The sequence below is a fragment of the Hydra vulgaris genome, chromosome 13 (genome assembly GCF_038396675.1).
Source record: "Hydra vulgaris chromosome 13, alternate assembly HydraT2T_AEP".
Classification (NCBI taxonomy): domain Eukaryota; kingdom Metazoa; phylum Cnidaria; class Hydrozoa; order Anthoathecata; family Hydridae; genus Hydra; species Hydra vulgaris.
Genome location: NC_088932.1, coordinates 47,048,763 through 47,074,291, shown reverse-complemented (window position 1 = coordinate 47,074,291; position 25,529 = coordinate 47,048,763). Strand labels below are relative to the sequence as shown.

Sequence of the window (25,529 nt, the reverse complement as noted above, 5' to 3'; positions counted from 1 at the left end):
TTTTTTTGAAAATACTAAAGTGTAGTCTCAAAGATTATGAATTTTGGTAACTTGTAAAAGTTGCATTCATTTACAAGAAAAAAGCTTTGGGGCCTTCCCAGGCCCTCGAAAAAAAAAAAAAAAAAATGCACCAACTTACCCCACCATGGGGATAGGTCTAACTGGATATGGTAAACCAATTGTGACTGGGACTTTCACAATAATTTTTTTTTCAAACAACAAACTATTTTCTTTGTGAAGTAGTAAGGAAGCAATGTTCCAAAAGTTACATTTTTGTCTAAAAAATAAATAAATCCTAACATTTCCTATGCGCATGCGCAAATCCTGACAAAACTATAGTGAATGATGAAATGATCAATTAGGAAGGTTCTGTGTAACTTTTGTAACGTTCTAATGAAAGGCTCTGAAGATTAATGCAGTACGTTAACTTAACCATGCATATATATATATATATATATATATATATATATATATATATATATATATATATATATATATATATATATATGTATATATATATGTGTATATATATATATGTGTGTGTATATATATGTGTGTGTGTGTATATATATATACATATATATATATGTATGTATATATATATATATATATATATTTATAGTATATCTTTATTTTTGAATGACGAATACATTTCCTTTATTTCTTTGATTGTGAGCTCTGCTCATTGATTACTTCTGGGGATCTTTAGTATGAATGGCTCTCGCTTCCAGTAATTTTTCAAAGAGCTTAAAGCTTTTTTGTATTCTTCAGCACTTTAAGCACATTATTAAAGTTGTTTTCGTTGTATATTTGGTCTGTAAATCAGTGGTCTGCCCGCCATACGATATAAATCGACATATTCTTTGCAGATCAGTCCTTGTTGAAGGAATTAAAATGAAGGGAATCCCACTTCGCATTGCTGATGTTGGGTAATTTCTGAAACTTGATCAATAAAAAACGTCCCTTTTCATCAAAAAATCAGAACACTCAAGTTAGATGAAATAAAAATTTCATATCATCTCTCCAACCTGATGTTTCAAGAATTACTATTATTCGGTTATCAAACTGTGTTTTCAGTGGTTCATACTCCTTCAACAGTTGAGATACAAATGGATATTCAATGTTCGGCGATTGTGTTTTACTTCCAAGTTCTTCATCCATCACCAAACAGAGGATTCTATCTAATACATGGCATTGACAACTGATAAACTGAGGTTTGTTAATATGTTTCTCTGCAAACATTTGTTGCAATATTACAACAACACCATTCTTTATTCCAGTGTTAATGCTGGTGGTATCTGCAACAATCATCTGTATTGAATTCCATAGGTGAAATTCATCAAGGACATCCAATTTGATTTCTCTTCTTTCAATTTTAAGGATGACCACTCAATAATCATTTCCAGTGATGTGCTCGCCATCAAAGTGTAAAGACCAACTTTCCATATGCAACTTTTCAATTATTTCAATTTTCAGCTTGATTGCCTCTTTGTTTGTTGACTTGTAAATAGCTGATTGACATGGAGTTGGTATGCCAATGCCTTCACGAGCCAATTGCTTGCATATGTTAGCAACTTTGTTTGTTGACACTCTTGTGTAAGTCACGAACTTGACTGCAATTTTGTTTTATGATGTTTTCTGCTTGGCATAAGAGTAGTCTTATCTTTCTTCTTCTTCATTGTTTTCATATTCACTTTCATCAGCCTTAGTCAGAATCACTAAAACCAGGATAGTAAGATGATGAGTTGGATGACCTATTATTATGTTCATGTCCTTTAGAGGGGTGGATCCGCTTCTTTACTGGACGCTTGGCCTGTAGAGTATCCCACTACTCCTTTGCTTTCCACTTGGAGATGGTGCAATTGCTTGTCATTGGAAGATAACCATATTTCATCCACTTTAGTAATATCAAATATTTCATCAAGGGGTTCGTAGCTTCCCCGCTTGACACATTTACCATAACATTTTAGTATTTTACCAAGCTTTGCTCGTATAACTTGATCAAATACATGAGGGAAATTCCATTTATTCTTCCACAATTTGGTGACTTCTTTGGAAATTTCCGCTATTCGCTCCTTTCTTTCTTTGATTTTTGGTCCAAGGAAATGGTAGTGTCAGATAATTTGCTTTTGGAGAGGCATTCTGCACTTTTCTTCCAGTAAATATTCTTCCAAAGGGACCATTCTTTTTCTTTTATGAGAGTCCATTTTACCAGATAATTGGTCCAGACATCCTTGTTCTTCTGAATGCTACTATCGCTAGGCTTGTATGCCGCCATGTGTTACTTCTATAATAACTATAAAATTAGATAAGCTATATATACACAGTCTAAATTGTTTTAGAATTTTCGAAATTGTTCTAGAATATTCTAAATTGTTCTAGAATATTCTAAATTGTTCTAGAATATTCTTAACTGTTCCAGAAAGTTCTAAACTGTTCCAGAATGTTCTAAAGCCATGTAAAATATTCTGGAATTTTACAAAATGTTCTAAAGTTCTAAACACTTTTAATCTATACAAGTTTTAAATGATTTTCAGCAAAGCCACACACATTAGTAGTAGCAGTAACAAGATTAAATAAATGACGATTCCTAATTTTATTTGCGGAGTGACTTTTTTTTACATCCTAGAGGAATTAAACATGTTTTCAATGTTTTCTAATAAAAGTACATCAATTTATGAGACTGGAAATTATATTTTTTTTAAAAGCCAAAATGTCATAACCCTTATATAAATATATATATATATATATATATATATATATATATATATATATATATATATATATATATATATATATTTATGTATATATATATAAATATATATATATATATATATATATATATATTTACATATATATAAATATATATATATATATTTACATATATATAAATATATATATATATATATATATATATATATAATATATATATATATATATATATATATATAAATATATATATATATATATATATATATATGTATGTATATATATATGTATGTATATATATATGTATATCTGCAGGGGGCGGCCAAATTATTATTTTCAGATTTTAATTCACAAAAACTACAATTAAGTTTTTGTTTTTTTTAAAACATTTTTGCTTCCAACAAGGCTGCAAACAACCACTATTAGAGTTAGAAGTTACTGGAAGAGAAAGGACAAAGTTTGTACAGGAAGATAACGATTGACAAACGACTTAAAAGATTGCAAATTATATGAATCAGGAAAACAAGGTGAAGGAAGCGAATTCCAAAGAACTGATGTTCGAGGAAAAAAACTAGACAAGTAAGAGTTTTTGGAGCACTTAGGAACAGTTACAGAGAAAGGATGAGACTTAGTTAAATGACAAGTAACACGAGAATGGATTTTAGTTGATGGCAGAATAGACGATAGCTCTTTAGAGCAGTCCCCATTATAGTATTTGTAAAAAGAGAAAGAGAAGCAACATTACAACAATGTAATAATGGTTGGAGGTAGGCTGCAAGAGAAGGTCCAACAATGTTTACAATACGTTTTTGCACCTTGTCTAAAAGAAAAAGGGCATCATTAGAAGATCGGCCTCAGATATGGCAACAGTATTCCATACAAGGACAGATTTGAGATTTATAGAGATAAAGAATAGAAACCTTAGTAAGAAAGTTTCAAGCACAATAAAGATATGCAACTTTAGCAGATGCTAATATATATTTTAAATGAAAAAATTTGCTTCTATTCTTACATTCTTAAAGATTTATTATCAATAATAGTTTTTTACATTTTTTTTATGAAGTTGTAATTTATAAATAATTGTGGCAATTTTTAGCATTAATAAGCCAGAATATGCAAAAACCTGCGAAATATGTCTTTTTTGCATATTCTTTGCAAAATTATTATTTGCGCAATAATGCATGTGTAATAAATAAAATTTTTGTCAACTATTTAGTGTTTTTGTGACTCAATTTTTTACATCAATTTCAATTTTTAAATTTTATTTAGTAAATACAACACAGGCGGGATAAATAGGTCACTGCTTTCTTAAAAAATAAGTTTATTTAATTGTCTATTTAGCATCTAAAAACATTTAGTTTGGGTGCTATTGGTTGTTTTTCCTGTGCTACTGCACTTAGTTAATAAAAAATTATAACAAAATAAATAAATGTGGTGCGAGCTAAAATTTTGTTTTTATACCTGATTTAGTTTCCTAATTTATTTGTTGTTTTATTTCAAAATTATATTTTTTCTACTTGAAATACAGTTTATTGGGTTGACATATTAAGTCGTTAATTGATTAGCTGATAGGTGAATTGATTTCTTGTTTATTTTTACGTATTGGTTTTAAAAATTTATTATAAATGCTAACACGCCAGCTGTAAAAAATGTGTAGCGATTAAAAAAAATTGCAAAAGTTATTTATAATTGTGTTTTTCGATATAAAAGTTTTTTTGTTTACAACTGTAAACTCAGCAAAACATCACTGAGCAAAAGGCCAGTTTAAACAAAATATTTTAAAAAAACAATATTTAATACAATACAAAAAATGGTAATTATATTATTTTATGTGTTAATTATTTAAAAATTATATTTTTAGAAATGTCACAATCAACTAAAAGAAAAAAATCAGATTCAGAATTCAAGCATGCCAAAAAGCAAAAGGTTACGAAGGAAGCAGCCAAATCACTTACTTAAAATTACAAATTTCTTTAGAAAACTGAGATCTACTCCAAACACTTTTGACATAACACAACCAGCTGAAAGTGAAGATAATGTAGCATAAAAATCTGGCAGTGATGATGATACAGCTCAACAATCTGGCATTGATGTTGATACAGCTCAACTATCTGACATTGATGGTAATATAGCTCAACAATCTGGCAATGATGATAATGCAGTACAACAGGACAATACTTGTGCTCATCTTTGTTATGATATTGGAGTGTTAAACCTTGAAATACTACTGTTGTTACCCTACACTGAAAAACTCAATTTGCATGATAAACATCACCGGCCTGTGTGAACACCACTTTCTTTATCAGGTGACATTTTCCCATTAAATTGATAAATATCCTTGCTTGAGGTACAGTAAAGAAAAAAATGGCTTATACTGTGTTGCTTGTATTTTTTTTTTTTTTTTGCCAGCTGGTATAAAGGAAGGTATAGGGCAATTTGTTTTGACTCCAGCTGATGACTGGAAAAATTTAGCAAAACATATTGCCAAACATGTTTCAAACAAATACCATTTGTATGCATTGGAGTATTTGGATGGTCCAAAGAGAATGTGCAACAATCCCAATACACAAATACACATAAAGCTTGATACAACATTACAAGAAAGAATTCTTTTTTTTTTTATAATTCACCTCCCCAAGGCCAAAAAGACCACTACAGATGAGGAGGCTACATGTGGTTATAACCCTCTCTCAACTCTATAACTCCAAAACACGAACCTTGACAAACAAGGCTGCTGCGCAGAGAAATAAGTTGAGCGCGGTACTACCAAGGACGTGGTGGGAATCGAACTCGGAACCTCTTACTTATGAAGCGAGCGCTCTACCACTACCGCATTAACAAACGCATTAACAAACTTACCGCTTTAACAAACGCATTAACAAACTTACCGCTTTTAGAAAACACATCCTTGAAGAATGCATTATAGAAGCAGTTCTTTTTTTGGGAAACAAGGTCTGGCATTTCGTGGATCTAAGAAAAGATATCTAATATTAATACAAGTGTCAACCATGGAAACTTTATTGAATTGCTTCAGCTTCTTGCAAAAAATAATTCAGAATTACTACAGCATCGTAATTCACCAAGACTAAAGAATGCTACATATCTTTCTGGAACAGCAAATGTGAACTTATTGACATTCTTGGTTATCATTTGATTCAAGCTCATCTTCTCTTAGTAATAAGAAAAGCCAAATTTTATACTCTTCTGATAGATGATGTACCCTAACACAAAAAAAAAAAAAAAGGAGGTGATTTCAATTCGGTTTGTTGACTTAAAAATATTATTCGAGAAGAAGTTCTTGATGTTATTCTAGCTAACAAAATTACAGTTCGTGCTTTATATTATTTAACAAAGAAATGGCTCTTAGAGAGGAAGTTGTATTAGAATTAAAATACAGATGTGATGCTCAGCTTGAACAACTATTTAATTCTATCTTCACACATGTTGTAAGAACAGCAGATCATTTGGGCAATGATGTGGTAACATCTAGGCCAGTTCAACAGCAAAGTCATCACCAAAACACTCCAGCTGATACTCCAAATGAGGTTTGCAAGGGTAACTTTTTGATTCCTTATTTGGATTACATTATATCGGACCTCCAATTAATGTTTAGTTAACAATCTTGTCAAGCTATAAAACTATTGTACATCCTGTATGACACCTCAAGCTTCAATATGTGACATAATCGAAAGTCTCAAATATGTTGTCAAAATCTATAATAACAATCTACCTCTGCCAGGATTGCTCGAGGAAGAAATTATTCACTGGAAGAACCTTTGTGATAAAATGGAAGACCCAAAACCAAAAAATTTACAAGCTTCATTGTTGAAATGCGATAAACAAGCTCTTCCAAATGTACATACACTCTCATGCATTGGCTGTACACTTCCAGTAATGTCTTGTGAATGCGAGAGATGTGCATCTGCGCTTTGCAGATTGTTAAATTATATCAGAGCATCCATGAAAGAGGAGCAGTTAGGAGCACTTACACTAATGCATGTGCATTGTGATAAGGTCAAAGCATTAGAAAAAACAGAAATTGCAAAGTTATTTATTAAACTACATCCAAGAAGAATGGAGCTTTATGTGTTCTCCCCTTCAAAAATTCTGGCTACGGGCCTGTTTATATGAGTTTTTATATTAATATTTTTAAATGTTCTCAGGTGTGCTTCACAAATGAGTCCCAATTTGAAATATCAAAATATTAATATATACATATATATACATATACATATATATATATATATATATATATATATATATATATATATATATATATATATATATATATACATATATATATATATATACATATATATATATATATATATATATATATATATATATATATACATATATATATATACATATATATATATATATATATATGTATATATATATATATATGTGGTAGTGGAGGAGTCGACATGGTGGGAATCAAACTTGGAAGGTTCCGAGTTTGATCGCCACCACGACCCTGGTAGCACTGTGCTCAACTTGTTTCTCCACGCAGCGGCCTTGTTCGTCAAGGTTCATGCTTTGGAGTTATAGAGTTGAGAGAGGGTTATAACCACAAGTAGCCTCCTCATCCTCAGCCTTGGGGAGGTGAATTATAAAAAAAATTAAATATCTATATATATATATAGAGAGAGAGAGAAAAACTACCCAATGCGTACTGTTGTTTCCACTATTAACACACCATCTTATGGAACATCAGAGTATCTGGTTAAAATTATTCAACCAACATTAAATAAAAATACAACTCGACTAATTAATTTAAGTAGTTTTGACAACGATGCTAAAGAATGGAAGATAGACCCTAATGAAATTCAAGTTTCATTTTATGTATTAAATTATACAGTATATCTGTACTGATTGATAAAGCAATACCGGTTATTGTTAGCATATTGAACGATGATTTGGAGGATTCAAAAACTAGGACTAAATCAACTCTTTTATGTATACATCAGCTAATTGAACTTGCATTAAGCAAGTGTTACTTTTTATATGAAGATAAAATCCGAGTTTTACCTAATTCAGGTCCAATTGGTTTATCCTCGATGGTAGTCATAGCTGAAGCATTTTTGCAAAACATAGAAAAAAGAGTCCTTAATATAACCTTTGTTAATTCATTCCAACCAATAACTTACAAAAGGTATGTAGACAATACCCATGCTCACTTCGATTCGAAAGAAAAACAAGAACTGTTTCTTAAAACTTTAAATGAACAAAACTCCTCCATAAAATATACTGTTGAACTTGAAAACGGAAATAAATATAAAATAAAATATATAAAATATACTGTTAAAATAAAATATATAAAATATACCTCCATAAAATATACTGTTGAACTTGAAAATGGAAAACAAGTTAACTTATTAGATATATCTATTACAAATACAATGAACGGATTCCATGAATTTCAAATACACCGTAAGGATGCGATAACCAATGTTCTAATAAAACCAAACTCTAACATCAACCCAAGCATAATCACTGGCATCTTTAAAGAATTTCTATGTAGAGCAAAACAAATCTGCTCCTAAAAGCACCTCTCACAAGAAATTGATTTCCTCATAGTTACATTTTTAGAAAACGGCTATAACAAAGTAATCTTATTAAAATAACTAAATACTATTTAGACCACGTTTCAAAAAATACTACATCTAAACAATTAGATAAGCAGTTTGTTAAACTACCTTGAATTATTGGCCCTAAATTCCAAAGAGATTTTAGAAAACAAAGCATCAGAGTTATATTTACTTCACCTCCCAATTTAAATAACATACTATGCAACAACAAAACAAAACTACCACTGAACTCGAATCCGGGTGTCTACGAGCTTAAATGCTCATGCAGAAGTATATATATTGGTGAGACCAAAAAGAAAATCATTTCAAGAAGTATGGAACATCAAAGAGCTTGTAAAAATCAAAAATGGTCGAGTTCAGGAGCCACGGAACATTCTAGAACATGCCGTGGTACATTTGATTGGCTGAATCCTAAAACCTTGGCAGTCATTTCAGAATAAAGGATAAGAAAAGTTAGAAAATCCCTGGAGATAAATAAAGCAAGAATTCGACACCAGATAGGTATTTGGCAAACTGTTCTGAATAGAGATGACGGGGATAATGTGAAAACAAAAACTTTGGGATCAATTTTGAAAAAAATTTAACTGACGCCACTTTTGTATTATTTGATTGGTTTTTATATTTTACGCTTTCAATTGTCTTCTTTTTTAAACAGTTGGTTTTATGTTATTTTTTAACATTTTTTTTATTACCTGATGACACTGACCACAATAGGTCAGCGAAATATTGTTAATATATTATTATATTAAAATATATTTAAAAAATAGTTATACGCTGCCTTTTTTATTAAAATCAATTTATACATATATATATATATATTATATACATACATACATACATACATACATATATATATATATATATATATATATATATATATATATATATATATATATATATATATATATATATATATATATATATATGTATATATATATATATATATATATATATGTATATATATATATATATATATATATATATATATATATATATATATATATATATATATATATATATATATATATATATATATATATATATATATATATATTGTAGGGCTGTCCAAAAAAATTTTTTTTTTCAGATTTGATTGCATAGTTGTTTATTTTGTGCCATTTGACATAGTAATTAACTGTGCAAAAAATCTTTCCAATCAGATAATGTTTAGGGGGTGCTCAATGACCATAAAGTTTTACGAAAAATGTGAAAAACATGGAAAAAGTAACAAAGTTCCACAAATTTCTAAAACCCGGTTAATTAGATTTTTCAGATTTGATCAGTTTTAATTATCTCTAAATATTAAATTCTGAATACAAATTACAATCCACATCCACTTTAGACTGGTTTATTAGCAGAGAAATTAATGAAATAAAATACTGCAATACGACTAAAGTTCTGCGGTTTTTGTTATATCAGAATTTTTCCAAAATAAAACACTAGGATTTTTGACTCTTTGTCATTGATTAAAATACGAATTATAAACAAAAAAACATATGAGCAATTAACATTTAATTATCGTAATGTTATAGTTCGTGCAATGTTAATGCTAGCGAGGACTATAACTCTTCAGAGTACACTTTCTGGCATCTGGCACTCGCTTTCTGTGATCCTCAACCACCTGAATTAACCTCTGCATTTCAGATTCATTCCTTGTAATCGATTCATTAAACATCGACATTAAAGCCACAGATCGTTCGGCAGCATCATTTACTACTTTCAATGAATATACTAAATTTTTTCCTTCTTGTTATTCTGGGGAATCATTCCAGGTAGCTGGATCGTTGTTGAACAGAAAATCAATATCAACCTTCATTGACCGCAACGCACTTGCTGAAACTGATGTCACCAGCATGTCCAGAGATTTCTTCTCTAGACTTTCAATGTTCTTTAATTTGATCAACCTTTCAGACCAGTTCTCACCGTGAAACTTCATGTTGGAAATCATTTTTCGCTTCTCTTCCGTTTGAAGTTTGTTTGAAAACAAAGCTAGTGGGACCAATTCTGGTGAAAGGTACCACAAATGGTTTTGAAAGTTCTTGACTGCTGCTTCGGAAATCGTTTTATTCACAACTGCAAACTGCTTAAGTTGCTGAAACAGAAACAAGTCATTAACTGGAGCATCGCTGGCATTTGTGCATGATATCCAAGATTTTACATAAACCAGACTAGCAAATAAGCAAAATTCACAGAGATTTTTTTCCTCTTTTGTGGTCAACTTGAACTCTTCACGAAATAAATAAATCTTAAAACAATAAATAACCTTGGCCATCCAGCGAGCCATGTGATAAGCACCAGGGATCTTGAAATGATAATTTTTCTCTTCTTGATCAGGCAGTTTTCCAAGTATTAACAGACAGAGATCCATGATTTCTTTGTAGTCATCCCTTGGCATTTTAACATGCAGGTTTTCTTTGAGGAATGCAATCACTTCATTTTGTAGTTCTTGCACCAGGGGTATTTTCATTCGAATGTCATCCAGAGGTTTAAAATTTCCTTGATTAACTTTGGGCCAATATTGCTGAAATCTCTGGAAAAGAGGTATGTTGGGACCAGATGATGGTCCAAATAGTGATCCAAACACTCCTGCTACTATGATCTCATGAACATGGTGTCTGCAAGCGAAATATAACAAATTTCTACCTATATGTTACTCTAGAACTACACATGCACCATTTTTGGAGCCAGTGTTAGAGGCTGTAGTATCAAAACTCATTCCAATAACATCACCAATTATGTCCCAGAAATTAAGCAGATGAATAACTGCTTTTGCTTGGGCTTCTCCAGTTCCAGCTGATAGTTTTGCTATTCCAAGTATTTTGTCAACATTGTGACCTGTCACACCTACAGATAGCCGGTCAACATTTGCTTTAGGGGCTGCAGAATTTGTACGATCTATCATCAGTTTGCCATCCCAGTGGACAATTAATGGTGGTTTGTCCAAATCGCAGAATTCAGTTCGAACAGTGGCTTCAATATTTGATCGATGATAGGTTCGTTTTCTACGGACTGTAGAACGTGACAATGATCCATCATCGAGGTTCTGTCCACCAGCCCTTGCAATTGCTGCTGCTAGTATAGTAAATTTTGTGTCAGATAGATTAATTCTGTCTAATGTTGATGAAACATCAGGCGAGTCAAGAATTGTATCTAAGATACATTGTCGTTTTGGAGTACTTGCTAAACTTGATTCAGCTGACCCTGAAGAACTTGCTTTACTGACTTGTTGTCTGTAATAAACAGGGATTTCTATCTCAAAATCTCTATCAACCATTTTGTCATTATCAACAGCATCGTTATCGTTGTCATCACTATAACTTTCGTCATGTAAAGGTTCAATAACAGGAACTATTGCACTCGCACCAGATTGTCTTTGCTCTTCTTTTAGCTTTCGTTCTCTCTCTGCTTGTTTCCTTGCTTCATTTCTTTCTTCTAATTTTGAAAGTTCTTTGTCCTCTCCAAACATCACCATTTTTCTCTGACATCTCTGATCCAATAAAAATTCTTTATCTTCTTCAATTCTGATCATGGTTTCAGCATCCTTGTGGGCAATGTCAAAAAGTAGGCCAATGGTGTCTGTAAATGATTTCTCTCTCGATTTCTGAGAATCTGACAATCTGGATTTTTTTTTTTTATTAATTTAAATTCCTGGACTAAAGTTTTCAACTTTAAGACTACATTCGGATGAAATGCTGTCGGAATACGGGCTTTATTCCAAATAATAATCAGTTCATCAACAGTTGTTTTAAGACTTTCAGGCACTGACTTTTTGGTTGAATTAAGATGATAAAAAAATGTTTTTAAAACATCAGATGTTAAGGGAAGAACTTTATCTGGAAGATTTGGCACTGGTTGTCCAATTAAAAAGATTTTGGTTTGAAGTCGTGTAGAGATAGCAACACGAGATGATGCTGCCATTTCAATGATAACTGAAATATTATGAGAAAATCAAAACTCAATACCATATTATACAAACTTATCATTCAGTTGTTGGTTTATGCAGCTGCAGCAATATATTATAATAATTATTACTAAAGAAATTAATTAAATATTTTCAAATTAGAAATTATTATTATCTGCACTTAATAACAAACAATACACTACCAGACTACCATGCTAGTTTTCTGTAATAGGTTACTAAGGTTAGGTACTATCAAAATATTAATACATTTGTTGTCAAACTGAAATTCCAAATAAAAATAATATTTATACTTGTAAACCTTTTTATTCTGTTTGAACAAATTCTAAATTGAGTTAAATAATAGTATTAAAATTATGAATACAAATTTTAACAAAATGATATAAACACAGCTGTTTTAAACACTAGCAGACATTTTTTAGTCTGGTGCCCTGATGACAGTTAATCTGCTGCACTTTAATTAATCTATATAGCACGCAATCAGACAATATTTCAGTGGAAAAAATCTAACTAACCAGGTTCTAGAAATTTTTGGAACTTTGGAACTTTTTACACGTTTTTGACGTTTTTCGTAAAACTTTATGGTCATTGAGCACCCCCTAAACATTATCTGATTGGAAAGATTTTTTCCACAGTCAATTACTATGTCAAATGGCACAAAATAAACAACTATGCATTCAAATCCGAGAAAAATTTTTTTTTCCTGTGTTCAACATGAACAGCCCTAATATATATATATATATATATATATATATATATATATATATATATATATATATTATATATATATATATATATATATATATATATATATATATATATATATATATATATATATTGTTTCTATATCTGTTAAAACTTCATCTCTGTATTTAAGATTAACAAAATTAGACAAGAAATGGGCTGGGATCATTGCTTATTTTGCTGCTGCAACTTACAAAGCAAAAGGAGGATTATAACTTATAATGCCCTGAATGTCAGATAAAACACATTTACAGATTGCAGATTGCCTGACAAAACTGAAAAAAAACAGAGCAATAATTGATAAGAATATTACAAATATTGTAATTAGTATTGGTGTAAAGTAATGTGCAGAAGAACTGTTTGTTTTTTAATTATTCACCTTCCTAAAACTGAGAAGGCCACTACAGTCTAGGAGGCTACTTTTCAACCCTCTATCAATACTATAACTCCAAAACACGAACCTCAACGAACATGGCTGTTGTGCAAATCTGCTTTCTGCTGATGCGGCATTTTTTTTTATGCTTGAGAATTTCAGATCTGATGAACTTTTATCAAAATTAAAGAAATTAGAAGACCGAATAAGCCAAACTAATGTGTCTGGAACTATACAGTATTTACACAATGACAGAAATAGTGAGATTCACGCATCTTTCACTAAACCATTGAAAAAAACAATACCCAAAGTTATTGAAAACTTTGCACAAAGATTGATATTTAACACTTACATGGAAACTTCCTCAGACAAGCAGTCAGAAGCTGACAATGTGATAGAAGTGATGTTGGAAAAACAAACTAAACTCTTAACATTAAGGCAAAAGTTGGAGAACAAAATTCAATTGAATTTATTGCCCAACATAACGTCCAACTCAACTCAACAAATAAAAAATAGGAGCCTAATTTCAAAAATTAAATCTGAAATATAATTCTTTGAAAAGAACGGCATTCATGCCAAAATATTAGAGTGTGTCTACTCACATTTGATTTTGATTCCACCATTGAGTGTGGAGTCTGAGCGAGCCTTCTCTATTGCTGGTAACTTTTGTACAAAAGTTCGAACGAGACTCGGAGACGCAGCTTTAAGTGATCTCTGCTTACTCAAGGCACATTTTAGGCAAATAAAACAATTTTATTTTTTTTATTATTAAATGATATACTATATTAGAATGTTTTTAGGCTGCAATTCGGAGAATGAAGTGCAGTAAGGCAGTTGGACCGGACGATATTCCAGTGGAGGCATGGAAATGTTTGGGAGAGATAGCAGTGGAGTTTTTGACAGGGTTATTTGACAGAATCTTGGAAGGTCAGAAGATGCCTGAGGAGTGGAGACATAACATAATGGTGCCAATTTTCAAGAATAAGGGCGACGTTCAGAGCTGTAGTAATTACAGGGGAACAAAGTTGATCAGTCACAGCCTGAAAATCTGGGAAAGAGTAGTGAAAGCTCGGCTTAGAGGAAAGTAGAGATCTGTGAGCAGCAGTATGGTTTCATGCCAGCTAAGTGCACCACAGATGCTATGTTTGCTCTGAGAGTGTTAATGGAGAAGTATAGGGAAGGACAGGAGTTACATTGTGTGTTTGTGGACTTAGAGAAAGCTTAAGATAGAGTTCTGAGACAGGAGCTTTGGTATTGTATGAGGAGGTCAGGAGTAGCGGAAAGGTAAGTGAGGGTGGTGCAGGATATGTATGAGAACAGTGTGACAGCAGTGAGATGTGCAGTAGGAATGACAGACAGGTTTAAAGTGGAAGTAGGACTATATCAGGGATCAGCCCTGAGTCCCTTCCTGTTCACAACTGTCATGAACAGACTGACGGACGAAGTTAGACAGGAGTCCCCTTGGACTATGATGTTTGCTGATGACATTGTGATCTGTAGTGAGAGTAGGGAGCAAGTGGAGGTAAACTTGGAAAGATGGAGGTATGCTTTGGAAAGCAGGGGAATGAAAGTGAGCAGGAGTAAACCAGAGTACACGTGTGTGAATGAGAGGGCAGACGGTGGACAGGTCCAGTTACAAGGAGTTGATTTGGTGAAGGTTGACGAGTTTACCTACTTAGGGTCGAGGTTACAGAGTAATGGAGGAAGTGAAAGAGAGGTAAAGAAGAGAGTGCAGGCAGGGTGGTGTGGATGGCACAAAGTGTCTGGTGTGATCTGTGATAGAAGGGTGTCAGCTAGAATGAAGGGTAAGATCTATAGGACAGTAGTGAGACCTGCTATGTTGTATGGACTGGAGACAGTGGCACTGACAAAGAGACAAGTGAGGGAGATGGAGGTGTCTGAGATGAAGATGTTAAGATTCTAATTTGGAGTGACAAAGAAGGATAGGATTAGAAATGAGCTTATTAGAGGATCAGCACATGTAGTATGTTTTGGAGATTAAGTTAGAGAATCAAGATTGAGATGGTTTGGACATGTACAGAGGAGACAGGAGAGCTATATTGGCAGGAAGGTTTTGGGGATGGAACTTACAGGCAAGAGGAGGAGAGGTAGACCTAAGAGGAGGTTTATGGATGCAGTGGAGGAGGATATGAGAGTGGTGGTGATAGGGCTAGATGGAGGAGTTTGATCCGCTGTGGCGACCCCTAAACGGGAAATGCCGAAAGAAGAAGAATGTTTCTGTACTGTTTGAATTTGGCATAATTTTTTGTTCCATTTTTACTTTTAAAGAAAGTATTTTTCATGCAATAAATAACAATGAATTATTTCAAATAAGTTATTTTTATTATTTTTATAGACATTTAAAAATTTAAAATATTTTCGGAATTCGACTCCGAAAAAATTCAATTTCTAATTCCGAATTCTGATATTTTATTTTTGTCGAAACTTGCATTCCCATTTATAACATCAAAATTGCTTTTTTTTTCATTTAATAATCCTAATTTTTATCAAACTGGCCTTAAAATATGCATTTTATATTCTATAAAAACTTATCTTGCAAAATAGAACATATATATATATATATATATATATATATATATATATATATATATATATATATATATATATATATATATATATATATATATATATATATATATATATATATACATACATAAATATATACAGTGCTCAAAGTGAGGTGGGATACCATTCCTTTACTTTTTAAAGTTTAAAAACCATTTCCTTACCTTTGGCAGGATCTTACCAGTACCTAATAGAGTTATAAAAATCTTCTTTAGATTTTTTTACTACTAATAAAAAAGTTCAGTAAAATTGCAGTTTTGAGCAAATGAAACAACGTTTTAACTATTAGTAGCGTCATACTTCAAAAATTGCATAAACATAAAGTTCAATAAAAAATTCAAAATTACAAAACAATGTGTCTTTTCTTTCGTATTTCAAAACAAAAGTTACTAATTACAGCAAAATTAAAAGACTTTTTTTGACATTCTTTTCTTATTATGTATATATTTTTTTGAGGAGTGAAATATAGGATGCATTAGTTTTACTTGATCATTTCAGGTGGAAAATGGCTTGAGCATGGTTTGTATTTTACAATTGGATCATGCATGTGCTGATATTATCCATCATATTTCTAATGAAACCCATACAAAGCTTGCTAACTCTATAACAATAGTAAAATCAGATTTATGATTGATAAACCTACAATGATTTGCAAAAAATTTGCTTTGTCAATATGCATGTGAGTGAACATTCCAGAAACAAATATCATTGAAAAGTATATTTTTTGACCTAACTGAATTAATAAACACAGAAGCCTCTTCTATAAAAACTTTTTTATAAGTGCTTTACATTGTCTAGGTTTTGACAATAATTTTTTATTATACAATTTTTCTTTTGCTCAAAATAATTCCTGCAAAAATTATTTGAAAACACAGCTTGCAGCAGAAAAAATTGAATTTAAAGGCATTAAATTGAAGATACATAAAGTCTCAAAAATTAATCAAACAGAAGTTTTTAGTAAACTAAGTGAAAATCTTGATTCTAAAATGTTTACAACTAGTGCTGCACATAAATTGTTACAGGAAAAATATCCAAACAAATAAAAATATGACAGTTTGATAAAAAATTTGCTAATTTTTGATAAAACAAAATGGCTTGTGGAACAAGATCCATGCTTTGGAAACAGTAACAAAAAGTTACCTAAAACTTTCAATATTTGTGAAAGTACAGCAGTCCAAGGATTTTGTGAGTATTTTTGCACTAGTAACTGTAATAAAATTCCTAATGATCTTCAACCTCTGAGCCTTCTTGGCGAAACTAATTTTGAAAGATATTTTAACAAACAAAAAAATTTGTTTAATAATTTTAGAACCATAACTAAAAATTTACATTAATTGTATTAACATACTAAAAATATTGTTCTTTGCTTTTTAGCGACTCTTGATTTAAAAATTAACTCTTTATCTAACAGTGATATTCTCTTAAAAAATATCTGCATCTCCTCCCCTCACTCACCACCTTGGTTATTATTTTTACTATAGACGTTTATAATCCCCTATTTAAAAAATAAGAGATTATAAACATAACTCATTTTTTAACAATTTTTTTACAATTTCTGCAACCTTATATATCATACACAGGGGCTATTCTAGACCATTTTTGACAGCGTCAACCATATATGGTTGACGCTGTCAAAAATAAAAAATAAAGGACTTTTTTATTTTTTTTTTTTTTTACATTTTTTAGGGCAAAAATTGTTTTTTTCGTGGAAAAACTCCAATATTAGGCAATATTTCAGCTAAATTTCTCCAGAGGGTACAGGGGAGTACAACCGCCCAAAATTTTTTCCTAGAATAACCCCTGATACATTATACTTACATATATATATATATATATATATATATATATATATATATATATATATATATATATATATATATATATATATATATATATATATATATATATATATTGTTTATATTATGTTAGTATATTCAACAAATAGAATGCTCAATGTTCTTAAAGAACAGAGCAATAATAAATTTAAGAATAATAATAATATAATTTATATTTTAATATATATATATATATATATATATATATATATATATATATATATATATATATATATATATATATAATATACATATATAATATATATTTTATACATATATAATATATATATATAATATATATATATATATATATAATATACATATATAATATATATTTTATACATATATAATATATATTTATATATATATATATATATATATATAACAGCGTGGAAAATAAGAAATCAAAGGCGAGCGGTCAAACTGACTGGCTAATACATAAAATTGATGATCAATCATTTGTTTTGGGCAGTCAAAATTTTAATTTTTTTGGTTTAAATCTTCATCATAGCAATTATTCTGCATGACGAAACATTGTAAATAAAACAATAACTTGATACTTTAAAATGAATGAACTCGAATTCTTTTTTTATTTGTATTCTGTTTTTTAAAAAAATAAAAAATAAACATTTTTATGTTATATCAAAATAATTTTAACTGAATACTTAATCAAGTATCGTTTTATATAATCTACTATAATAATTGCCTAAGTTACAAAAAACAAAGTTTTATGTAACTTAAAAATGTTTTTTTAAAGATACATTTCATCTGATTCATTATCCAAAGTTTCATTGAAAGACAATTTTAAATCTAAAGACTCGTCTGATGATGATTCTAAATCAATTAATGTTTCAATAGTTTTTTTTTTTTTCTTTTTTTGAATAAATTTTTCGACTTTCTTGTGTAGGCCTTCGCAATGTATCTTCGGCCCATAATTCAATGGCAGGATTCACATCAAATTCTTCACTATTTGTTTCATTAGTGCACACCCGAATTAAATTATTGAGCCATTTTTCAGTTAAGCGACTTCTTGTGTCAGTTTTAATTCTATTCATAAAAGAAAAAAGACACTCAACCTTTTCATTCGAAACAGGCAATATGAACAACAATTCAACAAGAATTTGATACCATACTTTACGGTACTCAGTTTTATCTGGTGCCAAATATTTGACAGTGTAATCAATTAAGTTATGCCGAGCATCTAACATATTATTTACACTTCCAGTGAAGCCAGCATAACGTAACGTCATATTATAAAAGTCATACAATTTTTCGATGTTATCATCAGCAAATGAATTATTGATGTTATTTTGAAACCAGTCACCAGTGTTTAGGATTAACATTCCATACATATCAGGAACTGTATTTTGTGTTTCCAAACGCTCTTCTATGGATTCGGCAATTAACGCTACAATCATTGGTCTTGGTGTGCGACTCTTAGTTGATAATTTGTAAGTTTTGTTGACTACGGATAAATTAAATTAAAAATAAAAAATAAAGGTATTTTTTCATTGCAATTGGTAGCAAAAAGTAAAATGTAAAAGCAAAAGGTAAAAAAAAGTGAAAAAAAAGAAAAATAAATAAAATGATATAAAGAAACTATAAATAAAATGTAGAAATAAAAAAATGTTCTAAGTTAATATTATATTATTATTAAAACAATAATAAAATAAGAACTTCAATCATTTTTGAAAAAAGCAGTTATGGATTTCACCACCAGTAAAATGAAATTAGTCTTGATAAGCGAAGCAAAAAAAATTAATAGTTTACATCATTTATAATACTCACTAACGAAGCAATTTAAAGTAGCGTACAAATGATAAAATTATTTTAGAAGCTTTTTTCAAAGATTTACATTTTATGAAATTTTGGTATATGCATTTTCAAAGACATCCTGATAATTTGTCAAACGTTATATAATTTTTTTTTTTCAACCGGTCAACCTTGACCAGGAAGAATTCGTTTTGACCGTTGACCGCCTGTTATTTTCCATGCTGATATTATATATATTTTATATATATAAATTATATATATTATGTATATATATATATATATATGTTTTATATATATATATTAGGCTTCGGCATCTTGGAACGTTATTCCCAAAATGAACCGGGAATCACGTTACCCCGGTAGGAATGTAAACACCTTGGTTCAATCAGGACGAGGTTGGTGCGGTAACGGTTGAAACCGCACATCCCGGTTCATTTACCAATTGGGAAACTGCATAAACCAAAATCAAACCACACCAGTTTTTTGTTTTTAATACCATGACATAACGTGACATTCCGTTACGTTACCGCACTTTTCCAAAAATGCAATTTTATAAATTTTTTAAATAAAACATTTTTAACACAAAATACGCGTTAAAGGCAATTATTGCTTAACAAACTATGCTTTAAAACGAATGTAGATAACGCACCCCTTTACATAGCGCTTTATCTAACTTTGGTTCATATCATAACTAAGGCTGTCAACGGGTACCCGGGCAACCGGGTACCTGCCCATTGATAACTGTAATAATAAAAATAACTGTAAAATTTAAAAAACCAAGAAGTAATGGTTTGTCCCGGAACGTCACGGTTTTTCACGTTAATCTTGGTAAGTTATAAACCAAGAATCACGTTAAGTCCAAAAACGTCACGGTTTGTCACGTTATTCTTGGTTCATCTTGGTTCATAACCACACCAAATTTTTGAGTGTGGTTATTCAATCAGAACATCATGTTATTCCTGGAACATAACGTTTCAATCGAGACAAATTTTTTAAAAGTGCAGTAATGTCTTGGTTCAATCGGGATAAAAGTTGCTGTCACGTAACATCACGTAATGTTATTTTTTTGAACCGGGAGGCCGAAGCATAATATATATATATATATATAAGTTTTTATATAAGTTTTTTCCATATTTTGTTGACAAAAAGTAAAAATTAAAATGCAGGACCGGAACTTTTTTTTAATAATTGATAGACTGCCTGCCCCAACCAAACCCTCAGTCGATGTAGCAGCACTCCCTTGCGGGTCAGGCTAAAAGATAGTAGATGTAGCAGCACTCCGTTGCGAGTCAGGCTATTTGTCAGTCGATGTAGCAGCACTCCCTTGCAAGTCAGGCTATAAGATAGTCTATGTAGCAACACTCCACGCATGATTTACAGTAAAAAAATAAAAATAAAAAACATTTTAATAAAAAAATTAAAAATAAAAACATTTTATTAAAAAAAAAAAAAAAACATTGTTTATATTGTTAAAAACATTCAGAATGTTTTTAAAAACATTCTGGTCAATTAAATTTACGTTTTTGTGGTTTTTTCAAAAAACGATTAACTTGTAATTAAATTAATGGTTTTAACTTTCTGACAACACGCAAATGTTGGACGAAAGTCAAAAGTAATTAAAAGTGACGTATGTGTTGGCATAAGAATCATTTTTTTCCTTCCGCTCTTCCCAAATGCAACAATCTGTAGAACTATATATATATATATATATATATATATATATATATATATATATATATATATATATATATATATATATATATATATATATATATATTTATATATACTTTTTGTGGATTAAGGTAAACATGAAAACATAATAAACTCAAAACCTCAGTTAATGATATACTATAAGCAAACATAAATGGGTTATAATAATTAATTTATCAGTGCTGGAAATAATATTTAAAAGGTTACCAATCAAAACTGATTGACTGGAATAAAACATAATATAAAGAAGTTTACAGAGGATCAATTTTAATTTTTGTAACTTTCACATAAATTTAAAAATAAGTTAAGCTTTACATTATTCTTAAAAAAAATAAATCTTTACTTTTAGGCAAAACGCCCACTAGGAAAGAAGTAAAATCTTTTCTTTCTTAGCTGCTTGTTTAGATACTGATTTCTTATTTAAAACTTTACTTTTTCCAGCAGTTTATTTTTTTGAAAAAAAATTGTAATTACAAAGAGCTAATAGATGATAATATCATTTTTGTTAAAAATCTATCACTTGTTTTGAGTAATTTAAATTAATATAAAAAAAAAAAATCTTTCTTAACAAAAACTAAAGCTTTAATTTTTTCTTCGCGATTTATTCGATTTTATATAATTATTTATACCATTTTATTATTAAATGAAAATTATAATTATAAAATAATAATTATAAATTATAAAATTATAATTATAAATTATAAAATGAATAATAAATTGTCTTTTGAGATAATTAAACAATTTACTTTAGTCCAGATCTAATAAATGAGGGGCCCTTAACAAAAGGGTGTGTGGGAATTTTTATAGAATACGAATAAAATAATTTAGTTTGAGTTTGGCTTCAAATGACATTTTTGTAACAGTTAATGGTCAATTGGCATTTTTTTAACAGTTGTTTCATTATAATTTCAATAGGATTTAATATGCTTATGAAATTTATACAATGAGAAATAAACGCAAAACCGAATTTTTGAAAAATCAAAATTTACAAGGCTTTTTAAAGGTCGAAGATTTTAAAGCCTAATTACACTGAAGTTTTCATTCTTACCAGTGATGAGTCCTACAATATTTTAATACTGAACTTGCTGCTGCCATTACTCATTCGTGTATGTTTACACAGAACTCATGACGGCATTACACCCTAGTTAATGGCGAGAAAGAGTTGCAGCACTTCTCTGAGCTAAACTGTATGCATATATCTAACTTATATAAACTTTAAATTATGTAATATTTTAACATATATCAAGTTTTACAGTTTTACTTTTGCTTGAAATTGCATTGCGGTAACATCTCTTTAATTTTGATTTATAGCATTTATTTGCTGTTTTATAAAGACTTTTGTTTATTAAATAGTGTTAAAACATTCCTCGAACAATGGGCCTTTGTGGCTAAAATGATTACCTTACAGCCTTTCTGAAGTGAATTGCCATAGTTCTGCCATTTTATAAAAATATTCTTTTATTTATTTGTGTTAAAAATTGGCAGAATAGTGCGCCTTAGTGTCCAAAGTGGTTAGCTTGCTGAGCTTCCAAAATACAACACAAAAGTTCAAATTCTGTTGCTTGCAAATTAATTTTTTTGATGGTTAATGATATTCATCTATAAGTAAAGGCTGATGATATTATATATTAAATTAAGGTTGATGATATTCACTGTCTTAAAAAAACAGAGAAAATAATGATTAGACAGGTGGAATTCTTAAAAAAAAATGTGCAATCATCTCTGATAAACACTGGGAGTGAATCTCATAGGGTGCATCAAGCATGTAAAGAGTTAGCAGTCTCAAGAAAAAAAGCTCAAGTAATTTTATTAATCTTTTTCAACTTTCTAAAATACAAAATAAGAGATTTTTAAAGTTCTATTGATGTTGTATACATAACATAAAAAAAAGTAATATTACATAACATGTACTACAACAAACAAAAAGGAGAGAGTTTTTAAAAAGTTTAAAATTTCAATAAGCATCAAAAACAGCGGTAGAAATTTTTTGTGCGTATGTCACAACAGAGATACTTAAGCAATTAATGTGCTTAGATAATTAATTAAGTCAGCACGTTTAACACACATTAAAAGGAACTTAATAAAGAAAAAAATTACTAGTTCTGTTCCTTATTTTTTATAGAATTTTTTTTTATTTTACAATAAGAAGTTATAAAGTGGACCTTAATCATTAACTCAAAACAAAGATTTGACAAATTTTTATTTTCTACCATCTGCTAAAAATTATTGAAATAAAACAACTATATAAAAAATAAGTATAGAAATGGTCAGTGTGGAATAGACTTACCATGACCTGTATAATACAGGTTATGGTAAGTTCATTATTCACATATTTTTAAATCTAATTCCCAATGTTTTTAAAACTTTTTATACTGATTGTACTTAATTAACACATTTCAAGAGGGTATTAAGTAACTAAGTATCTGAGAGTAACCAAAAGAAAATATTATTTTATTTATTTAGTTATTTTGCTCAAATTCTTATGATGGCTATATTTATTATACTTAAAACTATTTTTATTCTAATAATCAGAAACATTTAGTTGCTAAATAAACAACTCCAACTTTCTGTTTTTTAATGTATTCAAATTTTTAGTTTACTTTGCAATTCTTGCCAATTAAATCTGATAGGCCAGAATTGATATAAAGAGATCAAAACATCATTTTTTCTAAAAATAGACAATAATTAATTTTTGATCAGCAGTTATTTTCAGCACTGATTTTTTATTAAGTGACATGTTTCATTTCCTTTGATGAAAAAAAAAATTACAAGTCAAAAAATTAATTGTACCTTTCCTTGTAGTCTAATAATATCATATATAGCAGGAATATCAGTTTCTTGTCTTATTTTTCTGCTTTCAAATGGACATAAATCTGCAACACAGGAAACATTATAAAAAACACAAAGTTCTTTCACAATTTCAGCAACTTTGACAACATCATTTCTTCTGCAAATCTTATTTTGAATTTGTAAGACCTTTTGATTGATTTCATCTAAAGTTGGTCTTTCTCTACCAGACAAAACTCTGCGATGTGGTACACCAAAAGAGAGCATAGAATAAAAGCACCCATTCCTATCACCAACTCGATAAACATCTACATCTCTTGTAATATTTCCTAGCAAAGTCAACTCTGTTTGCAGTGGATAATTATAAGGAAGATCCAGTTTTTCAAGTAAGCCTATCAACTCATTCATTAAGGTTATATACAGAAAACTAACATCCTTGGTTTCTATAACTTCAACAGTTAATGTACTAGCTTTTTTAGATAACTTTAAAAAATCACCACAAAATTGTTGAATAAAGAGCTCTGAGAGCTGCATATCAGAATTTACTTTTAAAACATAGTACTTTAAAACATTATCCTTAAAAAAATTTTCTCTAAACATATCTTTATAAAATAATTTTAACTCTTCAACTTTTAATTTTTTTCCTTTGTGAAAGTAAAATAAAGCAGCAATTCGCACTTTACAGTAGGCTATATGTACTTTTTGAAAACTGTTACACAGCCTAGAAGAGTCAGAACAAAGAAGTGTATTTGTACCCTGTTCAGTAAATTCACATTTGCTAAGATCCATTTCAGAAGATTTATTTTTACTCATACTCTGTTCTGAAGACATAATAATTTGTTTATTCTTTTCAATCGAAACATGACCATTTGATAAATTAACAGACTTAGTGGAAGACACAACAGAAGTTTCACAATTGGCAGATACACAACTGGAAGCTGCACAAGACTTTAAGGAAGAAGTTGTTAAAGTTTCAAATTTACAAGTAGAAGTTAAACAATTGTTTGATACAGATGTAACATACATTATATTTGCTTCAGAAATACTGCTTAAAGTTGCAGAAGTCACAGTTTTAGATGTACTTAATGGTGGAAAATCGATTTTTGAAAACATTTTAGGCTTTTTGCATTATTTCCGAGAAGCAAACTCCTGAACGGTTCTGGTTTGCATATTATGAAACCCTGTACAGTCTTAGAATAGGCAGAGATTTGCGCAATCTGATTCGCTGATTTTAAAAGAGAGGCTTTAGCGCTTAAGTTAAAATCAAAACTAATGTCATTAAAAGTATCGATTAATAAGAGTGAAACTAAGTAATTGCCAAATAATAACGAAGAAAGTATGATTTTTCTATCCGATTTTGTACAATATAGTACTTTTACTTTAACCAAACTTCACAACTCAAAACATCCGTGATTTTCATAATATTTTCTTAAAAATAAAGATTTAAAAAATTTAGTTTGTTTTCCTAATGGCTTTTATAACTCTAAGATATAAAAATGGTA

At 29.8% G+C, this 25,529-nt stretch overlaps 1 protein-coding gene across 1 annotated transcript in view; it reads right to left on the bottom strand.

Moving 5' to 3' along the window:
* Positions 1 to 25,237, bottom strand: part of LOC100210004 (uncharacterized) — a 125,964-nt gene extending 100,727 nt beyond the window's left edge. Inside the window, exon 1 of the mRNA XM_065816355.1 lies at positions 24,031 to 25,237. Within this exon, the coding sequence (XP_065672427.1) occupies positions 24,031 to 25,140 (1,110 nt within the window). The 5' untranslated portion in view covers positions 25,141 to 25,237. The remainder of the gene's footprint in view (positions 1 to 24,030) is intronic.
* Positions 25,238 to 25,529: the final 292 nt, after the last annotated feature.